Source organism: Sarcophilus harrisii, chromosome 3 (genome assembly GCF_902635505.1).
Source record: "Sarcophilus harrisii chromosome 3, mSarHar1.11, whole genome shotgun sequence".
Lineage (NCBI taxonomy): Eukaryota > Metazoa > Chordata > Mammalia > Dasyuromorphia > Dasyuridae > Sarcophilus > Sarcophilus harrisii.
Window position 1 is genome coordinate 287722472 of NC_045428.1, and position 18526 is coordinate 287740997.

At 34.2% G+C, this 18526-nt stretch overlaps 1 protein-coding gene across 4 annotated transcripts in view; it reads left to right on the forward strand.

Moving 5' to 3' along the window:
• Nucleotides 1-18526, forward strand: part of DZIP3 (DAZ interacting zinc finger protein 3) — a 116132-nt gene that overhangs the window by 49535 nt on the left and 48071 nt on the right. For 3 of the 4 annotated variants that reach the window (XM_031959638.1, XM_012544506.3, XM_012544509.3), the window contains exons 9-15: nucleotides 247-348; nucleotides 1888-1980; nucleotides 5907-5941; nucleotides 7649-7722; nucleotides 16175-16207; nucleotides 17484-17656; nucleotides 18424-18477. In XM_031959638.1, the coding sequence (XP_031815498.1) occupies nucleotides 247-348; nucleotides 1888-1980; nucleotides 5907-5941; nucleotides 7649-7722; nucleotides 16175-16207; nucleotides 17484-17656; nucleotides 18424-18477 (564 nt within the window). The remainder of the gene's footprint in view (nucleotides 1-246; nucleotides 349-1887; nucleotides 1981-5906; nucleotides 5942-7648; nucleotides 7723-16174; nucleotides 16208-17483; nucleotides 17657-18423; nucleotides 18478-18526) is intronic. The other variant, XM_012544508.3, reaches the window with a different exon arrangement.

Sequence of the window (18526 nt, forward strand, 5' to 3'; positions counted from 1 at the left end):
ACCTTTCTTTTGTCTGTACTAATTTGTAGAACGTTTTATTCAAATGTAGCTATACATACTCATTTATGACTTTGAACATTTCCTTGTAGTGCTTTATTATCATATGCTCAACAATGCCTTTTTGCTTAATATTGAGCTCTAAGCAAAAGTAACCCAGATTTGTCACCAAGGTTGGTATCCTCTTCATAGTTTAAAACTTTCATATTGACATATTTTTATTCTTTTGACATATTTTATTCTTTCTAGGGTTTTGTTCATCTCATTTGTAGTAAAAACTGCAGCGTCTACTTTCATAAAATTTGTTGGGAAAAGCTCAAGAGTAAGAATCATTCTGGAAAAAGTGATGAGGTATTGCATTTGGTTGTTATTGTTAAAACTTGAATAAAGTTTACTTCCATTTATATCTCTTCATCCCATACCTCCTTGGGTGTGCTATTTTGCTATTGTTTGGCATAGGGATTCAGTGACTCTATCTTGGTTTATTGAAAGTTATAGTTTAAGAGATACACTATGACTTCTTTGCCAAATATATCAAGGGCACACCAACAACAGTCATTTGTCTCTGGATAAATACATAGACAATAAAACTATATTAACATTCTCTATGGGTGGAGCACAGTGATAAATTCTGATTAACATATTCTTTAAAAGCAAATCCATAATCACATATTGAAAATCATACAACCCTGAAATTAGTTCTCTACCATTGGAATTAATTTAGAAGTCTAAAGCCCAAGCCCATAGCAGTTATCCTCCTAAGTGAGCTATTTAACATAATTTGGAACTTGTGATATTTGTGTTGTTCAAGAAGAAGAAAAATACATTCTAAGCTCTAGAGACTTTCAACAAAATGCTTTGGATTTGTGGAACTTTTTTCTTTAAAATTCAAAGTACTTAACATATCTCACAGATGGAAGGACCTGCTATTTTCCCAATGGAGAGAGGGAAATCCAGAAAGAAAAAAACAGCTTTACTCAAAAAAGTTAGGTTGGAAACAAGTTATGGTTACAGAATTCTTGTTCACTAAACTTTTCCTTCTTATGAAAAATTACACTGATTTCTGAAATGCAAATTACCTAAGTCATTGTGGATGTATCAATTTACAAGTGCTTATTAAATCCCTATTTTAGCCTCTAGACAATTGTGCTAGGTTCTAGGAATATTAATACAGAAACAAAATGGTCCTTGTCCCCACAGAGATTATGTTCTTCTGGGGTAATACAACATGTTCACAGTTACAGAAATGCAGGATATATTTATGTGTGTGCATGTGCATGCACATATATAATAAATAGACTGATTTTGGCAAGAATATTAACAATGAAAGGAAAGGGAAAAGGCCTCATGGAGGAGAAGTACTCTAGCTGAGCCTTGAAGGCAGCCTGGGACACTAAGAGGTAAATAAAATCACAGAATATTTCCTGGAGAGAGGTAATCAAGGATCTGAAGTAAGGTGGTTGCTTGTATCAGGAGGAAGAAGGGGATGAATCTGAGAGATGATAGATTGGAATTGGAATAAAGAGTCAAGGATGATTCTCTATGGTTGTAAACCCGAGGGACTGGAAGAATGATAGTTTTCTTGACTGAAATAGAGAAGATAGAGAGAAATTTTCCAGAGTCTAAACAATTGACATAAATATCTTTGGGACATCAGCTAAAGCCTGCCTATATCTACAAGTCAACTTTCTGATAATTGCTGACATTCATTCATCACTCAATAAATATTACATATTTACTACATACAATATACTAAGCTGAGTGATGAGGGTAGGCATAAAGACATAAAACATGCTTGCTCTCAAGAAATTTGTAGACTAAATTTGCTTATCCTTGGAAACATGCAGGCACTCATTGATTATTTTTTCATTTTTTAAAAAATATTTTTAGAATTTTAGTGAAAAAACGTGTTTGAGAAAAGGATGTATTGGTAACATTGTTAAGATGCGAAAATGTGAAGGACTTGGAGTCTTTAAAAATCTGGTAAGTCCTGAAACATTGTTTTTCTTTCAACTCTTAGATTTAATTGATACTGTTAGTGAGGAAAGCAGGATTTTAGTCACAGTTCTATGGTTTGGTGATTGAATGGGAAATTTTATAGGATCATCAGATTTGGAACTGGATAGAATCTTAGAGGTCATTTAGTATATATTTCATACATGCAGAAAATGGGGCTCAGAGAAGGAAGCGATTTATCTAACTTCATAGAATGTAGTTAAATGGCATAGCAAGGATTATCAACTGATTTTCTAAAGCAGGCTCTGGAAAACAGATAGTGAGAAATCATTGACTCTTTTTCACCATGGCATAATGTGTTCCCATTTTTCTGGTTCCCCAAATAATACTGACTCAGTTCTTTCATCAGACATCTAATAACTCAATCTCTGTTTGCATTGGAAGTTCGGCATCTGTACGGCCTTGTTGCCACTCTGCAAAGACTTGCTATATTTTCTATTGGAAGCATTTCATATTGTATGATTTTTAGAAGCATTTCCATCTACAAATTTGGTATTTTTCTCCCTGAAATAGATTTCAAAGCAATAATTAATTGTAAAATAAAAATGAAAAGAGTATTCCCATTGCCATTGTTATCCTCAAAGATCCTGTACTGATGATGATTATGTCCTACAGAGAAGTCATTTGGTCTCTCTGAACTTCACTTTCCCAATCTGTAAGATGGGGATAATATTTGTGCCATAAAACTCACCTGGTTATTGTGGAGGAAGTATTATATTACCTATAAGGTGAGATATAAATGAAGTTTAATTTTGAATCATGCTTATTTCAAAACTTTAAGGATTTGTCATTGGTGCAAATGTTCCTCTACTCACGCAAAAGACAGTTTTCTCTGTGCTTTAGTAGATCACCTCAGAACTTGCTGAGCCAGAAGATTTTATCAGTATAAGTTCTAAGAAGACTAGTCCTCATACAAGAAACACATGGCCTATTACTGGATCCCAAGCCCTTTCTAACTTGGAAAAACACTCCCAAATTTATATTCCATGAATGTCATCTTTAGGAATTCAAGGCTACATGCTTACGTGCCAGAGTAAGACATCAGAATAGAATTTTTTGTGGGATGATTTGGAATAATAATAGCAAGAATTGTAGTAATTTTCTATTTGGAAGTCAGTTTCATAGTGCTTAGCTCAGTGCCTGTCACTTATTAGGCATCAAATAAATGCTTTTTGGTTGATTTATAAGGACAATATTACCAAACTCTAAGTAGAAACTTTACAATTTTACCATGGATTAAACCAGAGATTTTAAAATTTTTTCCACTTATAACCCCTTTTTGCCTGAGAAATTTTTATGTGACCACAGGTATATAGGTATATAAAATAGATATAGAAATCAAACATTTACTGAAGATAAATCATAATTTTGCAACCCCCATGTTCAGTTATGAGACACCCTATATGGGAGACATGACATAAACCCATAGTTTAAGGAGCTGGGGATTAAACTAATAAAATCATGGCATTGTTTTAATCTTTTTACAATTTTCTCAAGTATTTGGACACCACTACAGAGGACATGAAATTAGAATGGGCTCAAGAAAAAGATAGCTGGTTTGCTCCTGATCTCTTTACCATGTTCCTATTATATTTCACAAACTGAAACAGGGTAATAATAGATTTAGAATTGGAAGTCACTTTAGCATCTTTCATTTTACAAATGACAAAACAAAGGACCAAAGATGTTAAATGAGTAGCCCAAGATGACAAAGGTCGTAACTAGCAGCAGCAGAATAAGAACTCATGTCCCAGATTCTAAATCTAATTGTTTTCTCCTATATCATTTTACTTTTTATCCTGCATAAAATTTCAATATGCAAAGTAGACTTAATTTTTTAGATGAACTGGTTTGTCTTTATTTTTTTAATCCGTAAGGGCTCAGTCAATTGACTATTCATTTGACAAGCATTTATTATACATTTACTATGTGACAGCATCATCCTTAGCCTGCCATTATTTTAACTTATAAATAACTATTGAATAGGAGGGAAAAGGGAGGATAGTTTGTCAGGACATCTTTGATCATTTTGTTTTCTAGCCCTAGTCCAGCTAATGAAATCATAAGGAAGACAACAAAGGGACAACAAAGATATATCTCTACTTTCTTACCTCTTTACAAATTATGATGTTCTCTTTAATGGAAGTGTGCAGTTGTCTTGTTTCTGGTGACCTTTGAAAAATAAGCTTGATCATTCTAAAAATGATTTTAGGTAGGAGAACTCTGAGGAAAGTGACCTCTGGCACTCTAGAGGAGAGTATACAGGTAGGAATTCTTAAAGGGGAATCTTTGTTTTACCCCTTTTGTTTTTATGAGGGGACAGAGGGGAAAGTTTCTTGTTCCTCTACCCCCTTGAGTGGAGTTATATCCCTAGTAGGTGACACTACACCTTTTCGAGAAGAAGCACAGGGAATCAAAAACAGTCAGTTGGGGAACTCTAAGGAGTAACTTCTGTTGTTAAAGAAGAGAGCCAATTATGAAGTAAAAGAGAAAAATCCAAATGAGAGAATTGTCCAGCAGATATAATGCATCCAGCAGAAGTATTTTAAGTCCATGAAAAAAAAAAAAAGAGGACATTATGTCCTTGCAGTATTGAAGGTATGACTTTCCTTTGTCATGTGTTTCCTATGTAAGCTCCATATTGCTTTTGTACTGATACCGATCAGTATATGCTCACTGGTTTCATAGAAGTTATTTATATTTGTGAGAGTGTGCATCAGATTAATGGGGAATATTTTTTGGCTACTGTTCTTAATATTCTATTTTAGTAAATGCCTTTGACTTGAACTAATTATGTTTATTGGCTGACTATTAAAAGTAAATGCCTTTGACTTGAACTAATTATGTTTATTGGCTGACTATTAAAAGTAAGCACATTGATAGTGGCTTATGAACTGTAGTTTTACTTTAGGAGTATGGACCCTCGAGAGAACCTTGTACCTATGATCGTGGTTGCTCCTTTGGTTTCACAAAGAACAACCTATAAGCTCTGAGATAGGTAGTAGCCCCAGAGAAGTCACTATAAATATAAATGTATATGTATTTGTGTGTTTATCTCACAATATGTGTATTATATGTATGTATATATATTTATATCTGTCTCTTCTCTCTTTCTCCTCTGTCTTCTTTCTCTCCTTTGTCTTCTCTTCACTTTTCTTCCTCTCTTTCCATCTCCTCTTCTCTCCTTTTTTCTCTTTCTTTCCCTTTCCTCCATCCTTGTTTTCCCATCATGTGCCAGGTTCTGGGAAAACAGATAAGAAAAAGAAAGACTATCTGTCCTTTATGGACTTAAAATCCAATGGAGGAAGACAATACACAAAAGGAAATAATAAGGGGGAGGGGTAAAAATGAACTGTTTGCAGTAGTCCAAGTGAAAAATGATGAAAGATAAAATTAGAATAGTAACCCAGTGAGTAGTGAGGAGCTGGTTGTAAGAAATGTTGTCAAAGTAGAATCAGTAAGACTTAGTAATTGCACATTGGCCTTGGGGAATGAAGAGGAGTAAAGAGTTGAAGATAATGCTGACATTGTACATCAGAAAAGCTGAAAGAATGGTAGTGCTGGCAGTACAAATAAGAAAGTTAGGAAGAAGGGTGTAAGAGAGAATGTAAGAGAGAATGTCTGTCTTGTAGAAAGTAAAATGCTTATAAGATATCTTACCTGGTAGGAAATGTTCAGTAGGTGATATGGGAATTTAGTTCTGGAGAAAGACTAGAGCTCAATATATAGACCATTTATGTATAGTTTTTTTCCCCCCTTTCATTTGATATTCTTTTCCAGTGCTTTCAGTTTATTCATTTAATTGTGAGGAAACAACAGGAGAGGTTTTTTTTTCCTTTAATGTTTATTAGTGTTAATGTAACCTTTTTTTTTTTTTTTGCCTCTCTTGGTAGTTGGACATTTTGAAAGAAGATGAATATATACAAAGGTAAGCATTCATAATCCCCTGAATCTCTGTAGCCATTTGTAGTTTGAATTTGTATCTTAGTTACTTTTTCCCTTACTATAGAAAAGTAAGATTTAGAGCCAGAAGAGCTCATCTAGCTCAGAGCTTCTTAAACTTTTTCCACTAGTAATCCCTTTTGTATTGAGAAATTTTTATGTGACCCTGAATATATAGGCATATAAAATAGGTACACAAATCAAACATTTACTGATAATGCTTTTGCGACCCCATATGAGGTTGCCACCCACATTTAAAAAAGCTTTAGTGTAGTAGTAAAGTACTGGATCTTGAGTCAGGAAGATCTGAGTTCAAATTCTACCTCAGATATTTAATAACTGTCCTCTTCAAGAAGGAAGGATGACCAATCACAACAGCAGCTGTATGATCCAGGGCAGATCACATTCCTTTGCCTCAATTTCCTTATCTGCAAAGTGGGGTTAATAATAGAACCTGGTTGCTGTGAGGATAAAATGAGCTAATATGAGCAAAGTGCTTTGCTGGTCTTAAATGGTACTTGAGTGAAAAAAATTGTGTTGGAGAAAATTGCATCATTATCATCATCATCATAATTGCTATTTATATAGTACCTTAAAGTTTGGAAAGCATTTTACATGCATATGAAGTGACATAAAGTACATCACTATTATTTCTATTAATACATGAAAAATAAATTGAAAGAGACAGTGTATATATAAAGAAAAGAGCACTTTATTGGCATCTACACAAGATAATATAGGGGCTCAGCCCCTAAATGCCATTATCTTAGAGATGTCCATAGAGTGGAACCTGTCTTATCTATCAATCTCCCAAGACATATTTTCCTTAAATGGTTCCCTTCCTTACTATTGCATTTGCCTTGCATGCCAGAATCCCCAGTTTTTATAGTGTCTAAACTTTGGTCCTGGCTTTGTGATACTGGAAAAATCAATGAACAAGATTCATTTTATCATCTCTAAATTGAAGGGGATGGAAGAAATTTCCAACGTCCCTTCCATCTCTGAGATCCCCTAATTCAATAGTGTTGATTTTGGTATCTATATGAAATGGGAATGGAGGTGAGCCTGTAATTGCATCTGTAAAGAGAATTACAAAATGAAGAAACTCTCTCTTCTAAGGCAAGTCCGATCCCTTCTCTGCAACTTATAGATTGATTGAGTTGTCTAGAACACTGAGAAGTTAAGTTACTTGTCTAGGGTTACACAGCCAGTAAATATTAAAGGCAGAGATTGAATCCTGTTCTTTTTGGCTTTGAGGATTGACTATATCACAGTACCTTCCAAATATCAAGAAATTTTTGCTATTTGTAGTGATGTATCATGAGAATAGTATCTCGAAAAAATAGTTTAATAGCATTGTTTAACCATAAACCATATGTGTATCCTAGGAAGAGGTTTTTATTTTCATTTACAGTGCATTATAGGCCTTTAAGAAATCCCTTAGGTAGGCTATAACGATAGCTTTAAAGTCTCTGGCTTCACTGACTATAATAAAAATTGAAGTTTCCTTTTTGGGTAGGAAATGAGCAGGCAGTTTAATTTCTAACTCTGCTGTGGCCTTGGTGTGAAGAATAGGGAGGGACAAATTCTAGAATTTGATGTTTCTTTTCCTTTGCCTATTCTATTCTAGGGAGAAACTTTGGGATCCCTTTTTACCTACAGCAAATTAAATGATTTTTTTTCCTACTTGCAGCCATTTCAAAAAACTCAAGACTCTACCAGGCACTGAAGCTACAGAAATATGGAAATTAAACTTAAAAGGAAAAGGTTTCATTTTATTTTCTATCTTTTTTTTTCCTGGAAAGTTGTCCTCTTCTTGTGCTATATATAGATAAAGCAAAAATATTGATTTAGCAAATCTGTTGTAGTATGTAATCCCAAAGGATGAAATAAATAAAACTCCATTTTTGTAATAGGGAACAGATCTTGAAATTTCACATAAAAAGTGTTCATAGACAAAATCTTCATTGATTTTCCATGCATTTAAATGTTATTTTCATTCTTCTTCTTTGGAAAGGCTACTAAACAAGGAATAAAACAAGAGTTGCATTAATCTCTCAAGCATCTCTGAAGAGAAAGCTAATATTCAATTTATTTACTATGGAGATGCAGATCTTTGCCTTGATGATCAATACAGAGCGCATCAGTTCAGATTGCATTTCTAGATCCAAATAAACTGTAATGCCTTGTAACCATTGCTGGTTACTACCCAGTGGGACAAAAATTCTGCCTGATTGGCTGAAAGATTTGTGTATTGTTTTATGTTCTAGGTGGTTCATTAGACAGAGTGCTAAGTCTGAAGTCAGGAAAACTTGTATTGAAATCCAGCCTCTGACACTTGATAGCTGTGTAATGCTGGACAAGTCATTAAAACTTTGTTTGCCTCAGGTGCCTCCTCTGTAAAATGAAGATAATAATAGAAGTAGATAATTTTAGGGCTGTTGTGAGGATTGAATGAGTTAATATTTCTGTAGTGCTTAGCAAAGTGCCTGGAACATAATAAGCACTACATAAATTTTAGCTATCATCATCATCATCATTTTCATTGTAAAGTCACTGACGCATGGATCACTATGATGTTTTAACTATATGACAGTCAGCATCATTTATTGAATACTTTTTTTGTGTACAAAGCACTGTACTTGACTATGTTTGGATATTCTCTATTCTTAAGAATTATGGAGACCTCTTTAAAAGGATTTGATGCTTTGAAAGATTTTCCCTTTATATCAGGATCGGTCTGTATTTTCATAGAAATTCATCACCTATGTTCTGCCTGAATTATTCCAAATCTTTCTTTTATGTAGTATCTCTAAGGTTTCAGTGTGCTATATTTTCTGTCTCATTTTGAATACTTGACTGATTCACATTTTTTTTTGATCAGACCTATCTTCAGTGATGCTTTATATGTTATTATGCATGTGCAGGTAGTTGTAAGTAGCTTGTTAAAGCCTGCAATGTATGTGTAATATGTGATTCCTCAGTGCTCTTTATTTACATTGATCATAATTTAATACAGATGAGAAACCATAAAGTGTGGTGACCATCATCTTGTTGATCGTCCTTTTTTGCAGTAAAAATATTGTTCATGATCTTTTCCACTCTTCGGGAATTTTGTGTTCTTAGAGATATATTTTTAAATGATCCTTGGATTCTTGTTCTTGTTCTTCTTTCCTTTAATGTCACCTTCTGTGTGGAGTTCTTTTGTATGTATTTGGTCAGGTTTAATAGACACCCAAATTCCATCTTTGCTAATACCATTTTCACTTCTTTACAATATACATTGGATGCTGAAGGGATGGGGCCAATGTACCAGTTACACTATCATTACTAATGAAAGTCACTGAAATACAAACTTGCCAATACATCCATTTTTGAAAAGTTTATTATGAGATATATTTAGAACTGGAAAGGACCACTGAGTTCCATTTCATTTTATGAATGAAGAAATTGAAGCCAAGGAAGGTTAAATGAATTGTTGAGGATCACAGCTAATAAAAGTTTTATGTAACATTTGGACTCAGGTTTTGATTAATTCTTTATCCCCAATCAATCATGAAGCATTCATTAAGTGCCCACCATGTGCTAGGTGTTAGGACACACATATCAAGAGTACAACAGTCTCTACCCTTAGGGATCTTATTTCCAGTTTATCTGTAAATCTTCTTGGAATAATTTAGGCTAGTTGGATCTCATTCCAATTTCTCATCAAGCTTGTTTTGTCTTCAGTGACCTTCCTACCCTCCCCCACTGTTTTGAGAGGTGATTTTATTCATAATCTTCTGTCATGTTTTTCTCTAGTGCTTTTAAAATGATAATTAGGTTTTTATAGTAGAAAAGCCACAGGATTTGCACTGAGAAGGCTTAAAGTCTTACTAGAAAATTGTCATGTGCCTTTGAACAATTAGCTTAATTTTTCAAGGCCTCATTTCCCCACCTCCCCATAAAGCAAGTGATTTACCCAAGATCATACAGCTTGTAAATGTCAAAGTGTTTGGGGCCAGATTTGAATTCAGTTCCTTCAGACTCCAGGACCAGTGCTCTAATCTATTTTACCACCTAGGTGTCTCTAGGCCTTATTTTTCAAATCTGTGAAATGGAGGTATCAAACTAGATGTAAGATATATATATATATATATATGTAAGATGTAAGGTAGATTACAGTTTTAATACCATTAATAATACCACTCTTAATTCTTCATTTTGGCAATTTTTAATTTGTTTCTGAAATTTATTTTTCATTCCATAACATCAGAAAAGTTAATTCATTTCTCCCTTGCACTATTCAACTTCTGCAACTTTAAAACATTTTTCTTTTTTAGAATTAAAAAAGATTTTTTTTTTTAGCAGTGAACCAGTGAACTCTGAAAGCAGAGTTACTTTCTTCTCTTTCCACTACCTCCCTCCCTTAATCCCAATGAAAAAGAAAGTTTAAAAAAAAACCCTATAATAAACAGGTATAGTCAAGCAAAGTGCATTAACCACTTTGACTATATATAATACACACATGGGGTCTCTAGGTGACACAGTGGATAGAGTGCTAAGATTGGATTCAGGAAGATTCATCTTTCTGAGTTCAAATCTGACCACTTACTGGCTATGTAACTCTGAGCAAGTTACTTAAACCTCAGTTTCCTCATTTGAAAAATAATGTAGAGAATGAAATGGCAAACCATGCCAGGATCTTTACTAAGAAAATCCCAGATGGGGTCACAAAGAGTCAGACATGACTAAAATTGCCAAACAACAATAGAGTATACACATATGTGCATGCATATGGATATGGTCAAAGTGGAAATTTGTTTTTCTTGACTACACATGTTTATTACAGGATTATATTTTTATATATTATATATATTATGCCCATATACTATCATCTGTTTTCTGTGTGTGTGATCTCATCTGCAGTCTTGAGAGGATCATTTCTCTATTAGGAGGTAGGTAATGTGTTTCATCAAGAATTCTTAGTAACTTTTTGCAATGGTTTAACGTTTCTTAAAAATTCCATTTTCAGAATTAATATCTTCACTTTTATCCATTTTCCATGATTTTAAGTTGGCTGCTTATTGAAACAAATCAGGGTATGACCTGCCATAAATTTATGCAGTATTTTCTCACTTTTATTTGGTGTTTATTTTAAACTTTGCTTTGGTCAACTGATGGGTAGTCTGATGACACATAGCTACTTCTGAAATAACTTGTATATCTATAAATGCTCATTTGTTTTCCACTAAGTTTTAGTAAATTTTATTTAAAAATTACTGTGTTTAATACTAATCACATCTAGTGCCTTCTGATTCCTTCCTTGAGGGAAATATTCATACTATGACATGTAAATCTTCAGAATGATCTATTATCCTTTGACTTCTTTCATTTTTTGAAACTGAACCATATATTCCAGCATAGCTTTTGGTGTCTTTCCCTTTGTCTGCTTTTGAATTGAAGTTGTTAAGCATCAAAATATAGATTTATATTGTCTACAAATCCTTATTGAAACTTCTGTACCCCTTTATTCTCCACTAAGGTGAAAGCTGTAATTGCCTCAAATTACTTATGCTTTTGACCACTGCAAAATCAGTTGGTTAAATTCCCCCAAAATAATATATATTGCTTTCTTTGGGTATGTGATGGAATCAATTTCCCAATTCTTTTCTTCTTCTGAGTTAGGTCTCTAAATTGTCTTTCTGTTTAGTCAAAGCTTTATATCCCAATAATGAAAATGTCATAATGGATATGTTTTAATTTTAGTTTCTCTGATAAGGTACCAACAAGCTGGATGTTGGATGTTGAACACTGAAAGTACTTAATATTGGTATTGGTCTTGAAATTAAAAGACACAATGTTTTAAGATCACCTGTCAATATTTTGAGTCATCCTACCATCTTTTTGTGGAAATGAAAGAGGCCTACACATGAATGATGACTATTATAGATTTTTATCTATTTCTTGAGCTGTCATGACCAAAATTGGTAACTCTAAAGGGGAAACCACACATATAAAATGGTATCAATGCAAAATATATTTCTCTTTTATTAGGTGCAAACTTGTTTTCTCAAAATTCCTTTTTAATGAAATGTCACCCTCAAGAACTCATTTTCCCCCCATTTGCTTCATGTAGATATTATAGCTGGTAATGGTGTTATCAGATAATCAGACTGTGTTAACCTCTTTCCTTCTTAAAAAAAAATATGTATGATACTAAAATGTATAAAATATCAGACTAATCTACAAGCCTTTGACTTCTTTTGCTTGAAACTGAATCATGTTTTCCAATTTATCTTTTGTTGTCTTTCCCTATGCTCACTTTTTTCTTTTTAAAATTTTGAGTTCAAAATTATCTCCCTCTCCCATGCTTTTTTACTCCCATTGAGAAAGCAAACAACATGGTGTCAATTATATATGTGAAATTATACAAAACATATCAATATTTGTCATGTTGTAAAAAGAAAGAAAAATAAAGTGAGGAAATTATATTTCAGTTTGCACTGAATTCACCAGATCTTTTCTCTAGACATGGAAGGAATTTTTCATCAAGAGCCCTTTGGAATTGTTTTGGATCATTGTATTGATTAGAGTAGCTAAGTCTTCAAGGATTATCATCATCATAATACTGTTGTTACTATGTACAATAATCTCCTCATTCTTCTCACTTCACTTTTCATCAGTTCATATGGTCTTCTCATATTTTTCTGAAACTATCTTCATAATAATTTCTTATAGAACAATAGTATTCCTATCATATAACTCTTTAGTCATTCCCCAACTGATGGCCATCCTCTGAATTTCTGATTCTTTGCCACTGCAAAAAGAGCTGCTATAAATACTTTTGTACCTATTAGTCCGTTCTATTTTTCTTTGATATTTTTGGGTACAAATCCAGTGTTACTGGATCAAAGGGTATGTACAGTTTTATAGCTCTTTGGATATGGTTCCAAATTTTTTTCCAATTGGACTCATTCACAACCCCACCAATAATTCTATGTATGCATTTATTTTCTAACATCGCCACTAAGGTTTGTCATTTCTGGTAGGTATGAGATGGTTTATCAAAGTTGTTTTAAATTAATTAAGAAGTGTCTTTGTTTTTATAAATTCAGCTAATTACGTATTTGATAAATGGAGCTTTTATCAGAGAAACTTGCTGTAGAATATAGTTTTCTTGATTATCTTTTTTAATCAGATCTATTTTTCTTTGCCTGAGATCATGAATGTTACTCCTGCCTTTTTTTTTTTTTTTACTTCAGCTGAAGCATAATAGATTATTTTAGTCCATATTTTCAGTATGTGTGTGTGTATGTGTGTGTGTGTATCTTTCTGTTTCAAGTATGTTTTTTGTAAACAAACAAACAAACAAAAACATTGTTGAATTCTAGTTTCTTATCCATTCTGCTATGGGCTTTCATTTTCTGGGTGAGCTCATCTCATTTACATTTCACAGATATGATCTTTAATTGTATTCTCCTCCATACTATTTTCTTCCATTTCTCTTTCTCTTTTTATCCTAACTTTTCTCAAAAATCTGTTTTGCTTTTGATCACTGCCTTTCTTAATCCAAACCTATCTTTTATCACCCCTCTTCATTTCTATCTTTTTCCCCTCCTGCTTCCTTGTTAGGTTAAGTTAAATTTCTATACCAACTGTGTGTGTGTATGTGTATGTGTGTGTATATATAAACACTGTTTACATATGTATATGTGTTTATATACATACATACATATATGCATGTATATGTGTATGTGTGTGTGTATACAAACACTGTTTACATATGTATATGTGTTTATATACGTACATACATATATGCATGTATATATATACATATACATATATGTATGTATATGTATATAGTCTTAGAAGTTACATGTATCATTTTCCTATAAAGGAATGTAAACAGTTTAACTCATGGAATCTATTATTATTTTTTTCCATGTTTGCCTTTTTATGTTTTTCTTGAGTTGTATTTGAATGTAAAGTTTTCTATTCAGCTTTGATCTTTTTATCAGGAATGCTTGAAAGTCTTCTATTTCATTAAAAATCTATTTTTCTTCTGAAAGATTACATGTATATTTTCCTGGTTCTGCTCACTTCATTCAGCATCAGTTCATGAAAGTCTTTCCAAGGCTTTTCTGAAATCAGTCTGCTTATCATTTCTTACAGAATAATAATATTGCATTACTTTCCTATACCATAACTTATTCAGCCATCCACTTAATTTCAATGAGCATCCACTTAATTTCCAGCTCCTTGCCACTGCAGAAAGAGCTGCTACAAAATTTCTGCACATGGGAGTCCTTTTCCCTTAAGAAAGCATTAATAATGTAAATCACACTTAAGAATATGTTCTCATATATTAAAAGAAAAAAATAAGTTGTTAAACATTTACCGCTACAACCCTAGAGATAAAGTATCATTATTTGTCCTCTAGAGACTTTTCTTGGTTTTGCAATTACTCAGAATTTGGCTTCCTTTTACTTGTAGGATTCTTAATCTGGAGTTACATGTTTCAAAACAATTTCTTTTTGTTAATTTTTTTCTGTTATTTCTTTTAGTACATTTTATTTCATTAAATATTTCCCAATAACATGTTTAAAAAATTACTTTATTTTAAAAAATTGAGTTCCAAATTCTCTCCTTCCCATTTTTTGTGAAAGTTACCAATTATACTGTAAAAGCATATAATAAACCCTATTTTCTTATTAGCCATGTGGCCGCAACAACAAAAAAGCAAGAAAAATGAAGTGGAAAAAAGTATGCTTCAGTATCTGCACTCAGGTTCACTAACTCCTTCTGAAGGCGGAAAACATTTTTCATCAAGATAACTTTAATATAAGGGGTTTCCTTTGCAATTATGCATTTTTTATTTTATGCATTTTTTTTTTTTTGCATTATTTTATGCATTAAAAGATCATTTTGAGAAGAGGGACCACAATGCAAGAGAGAGGGGGAAAGGGAAGAGCCTCATTTTGGTGGTATTTGCACAATGGTTTCATTTCTCGCTGGGGAAGTCCTTAGAGGCACCTGCCACGCCCGACCAATCAGAGGCGCCCCGGTGCGTAAGCCCCGCCCTGGAAGGGGGCGGGCTCGTGGCGCTCTCAGCCAATGGCCGGGGAGCACTTCCCTTCCGCGGGGCCATCCTTTGCCAGCAGGTCCCCAGGAGGTGGCCAGGTTGGGATCCCTGCGGCCCTTGGTTTGGAGCGCTGCACTTTTCTCACCTCCTGAGTTCTCACCTCCTCCTCCTCCAATTTAATCAGCAGAAACCCATTTTTCTACGTAATTCTTGAGCTACCTCAGTGGCTGTGGCAAGTATTCCCCAGAATTCTTATAAAATAGAACAAAAAGTGGCGAGGAGGCTGAGTGACACCAGAATGAGGGAACCCCCCCCCCCCCCCCTCCGCCCGCCCGCCCCATACCTCACCCCATCTCACTTTTTTTAAGAGCAGGGCCAGTGACCTTGACCTCTGACCTGCTTCCTCCTGCCTCTAATCCACTCCCTTCTCTCCCTCCCTTACCTCCTCCCCTCCCCCACAGTCACAGCCCGGTCTCTCCATTATGGCCGCCCCCCTCCCCCAATATTACAACAAAAAACAAGTAACTTGGCAAGAAACTAATCTCCTAACCATCAACTCTCTCCTCAGGTCCTTAGGCGTTATTTCGTATGAAGTAGCCAAAACTCTTGCATGTCGTCTCTTCTAATTATGTTTCAAACATTCTATTTTTTTTTTTTTTTATTTAATAGCCTTTTATTTACAGGATATATGCATGGGTAACTTTACAGCATTAACAACTGCCAAACCTCTTGTTCCAATTTTTCACCTCTTACCCCCCACCCCCTCCCCCAGATGGCAGGATGACCAGTAGATGTTACATACATTAAAATATAAATTAGATACACAATAAGTATACATGACCAAAACGTTATTTTGCTGCACAAAAAGAATCAGACTCTGAAATATTGTACAATTAGCTTGTGAAGGAAATCCAAAATGCAGCTGGGCATAAATATGGGGATTGGGAATTCAATGTAATGGTCAAACATTAATTCTAAAGAGAAAATTAGAAAAATTTGGGGAATAGAAAGACCCAAGATCCCCATTTCTGTTATCTGTTGCAGAGTGAAGCAGATGTGAAAATCTTTGGTGTTTTGTCTCAATCTAGTTTTAATGTGATAAAGTGTTTTTCATGTATATACATCTGAATTTTTTTTTCTTTTATCATACTATAGGAGTGCCTGTGAAATCAAGACAAAATTCTCATAGTAAGTTTATCATTCATTTATTCACTGAACAAACCTGTACTTAGTGCTCATTTATTTGATATGTACTCATAGTATTTTTAATACCTCTTCCTTCTTCATAGCTAATTCTTGATCCTTTGTATTCATTCCTTTCTTGCTATCCTAGTTCAGACCCCTTTGCCTCTTACCTACTTTGTTCATCCTTTTCTGGTCATGTCCAATTCTTTGCAACCCCATTTGGAGTTTTCTTGGTAAAGCTACTGGAGTGGTTTGCCATTTCCTTCTCCTGCTCATTTTACAGATGAGGAAATTGAGGCAAATACAATTAAGTGACTTAACCAGGGTTCCATGGTAAGTGTCTTGTTCTAGCTCTCTTATCTATTGGGCCATCTACCTGTTCTCTCACCTACTCTACTTCTTCCTTCTTCATCCTTCTTCAAAGGACATACATCTAACCACAGCCCCTCCAGCTGAGAAAACTTTCAGTGTCTTTCTAATACCAATATAAGCTTCCTAAGCTTAAATAACTTCAAAGTTATTTAAGACACTAAATATAACTTCAAAGTTATTTAAGACACTAAATAATTTGAGCCTCCTACCATGTTTGATGCCATTCCCCTTTAGAGTTTTTCCCCCAAACTAGTTTTATCTATTTACTACTCAAATTCAATACTCCATTTTCTTACTCTGGATTAGCTATCCTCAGTGCAAGAATGAAATTCTTCCTTATTTCTACCTTGAAAATCCTTGTTTCTACGGCCCACTTCAGTTGCTACCTTTTCTATAAATCTTTCTTCAGTCTACATTCTCTCTACTTCCCAGCTATCTCTACTGTTGCCTGTCTCAGTTTTCTTTATCCTATATATTATGTCCTCCTAGTAGTAAGCTTCTTAAGATGAGGGTCTGTTTTGTTTGTGTCCTTGCATCCACATTCTATAATATAGGGCTTGCCTAATCTACATTTGCTTGTGTTATTCAATTCAATTTGTTAAACATTTATTAAGCACCTACTATGTGCCAGGCTGTGCTTTAGAGTTTATAAAGCACTCTTTTGTAATCCTCACAATAATGATGTGAGAGTGGCAGAGTATATTTTATGATCTCCATTTTAAAGGGGAGGGACCAGGGTCCCCAAAGTTAGTGATTTATCCTTGGTCTCTCATCTATTAAGTAGTTAAGGTGATGCTAAAACCTATGTCTTCTGATTCTGAGTCCTGTGCTCTTTCTATTCCATTATGATAATAATTAGCCTAAATTATTTATGTCGGATTTTTAATTCTTTGTCTCTAATATTTAGATTATAATCCAGAAGAGATCTTTCAAGATGAGATACTAGAACAGTATGTATCTCCAGTAGATTCTGCTAAAGATATGAAATCAGACTCAGAAGAACTACCAGTGGAAATTCCTAAGGATGAAAAATCGGCACCCAGTGAATCTTCGATAGAATCCATTAAAGATGTCCAGGAGGTATAAGTTCTTATTAATCATAGAAACATGGAATTAGATAAGACTTAGATCATTTCGCCTACCATTTTTGCCACCACCCAAAGCATTCCTGTTTTCAAAATCTTAAGGAAGGTAGGGATGCAAAGACATTAGAAGATTTCCATTTCCAGTACCCCTGTCTACTCCACTCTGTCTCTGCAGTCAGTCCTAATTCCTCACTCACTGTTTGGAGCTAGAAAGGAGAGATGAAGAGGCCAAAGTGGGCATAGGAGAAGAGAAATGGGTGAGAAAGCCTAGGTATGAGGGATGCTTCTTCACAATTTTTATAATCAGTATTGGGAAACTGCTGAAAGAGTAATCAGAGGGTTATTCTCCCCCCCCTGCACCCCCAAAGACTTGATAATACTCTTTACTTTCCACAAATACTGCCATAAATTTTTAAATTGCTCCTGAAATGGTTAAATCCCATTTCTCAAAGGGCCTCTCCCATTTGTGGTACATGTAAATGTTGATATTGTAGGTGATAATTTAGAACATTTGGAATCTTACTGTATATATAGTTAGTAATGCCCCTTTTTTTTTTCTTAATTGTGTTCTCCAGGTGAGATTGTGGAATTTCCAATGTAAGTGATAATAGCTCTCACCTAATCTAGAAAAGAAATATGGTTACAATTACTGATTTCATGTGTAAAACCTGGGATGTGGAATAGAATTGTATTTATTCATAACTATATATATACATATATGTTTGCGGTGGTAAATTATTTATAATGACATGTTCATTACAGAATGCTCAAGTTAACAATAAATCGAAGAAGAAGAAAAAGAATAAGACTAAGAAGGTAAGAGCAGTAGTAGCCATATTACAAATAATACCTAGGAAATGCTATA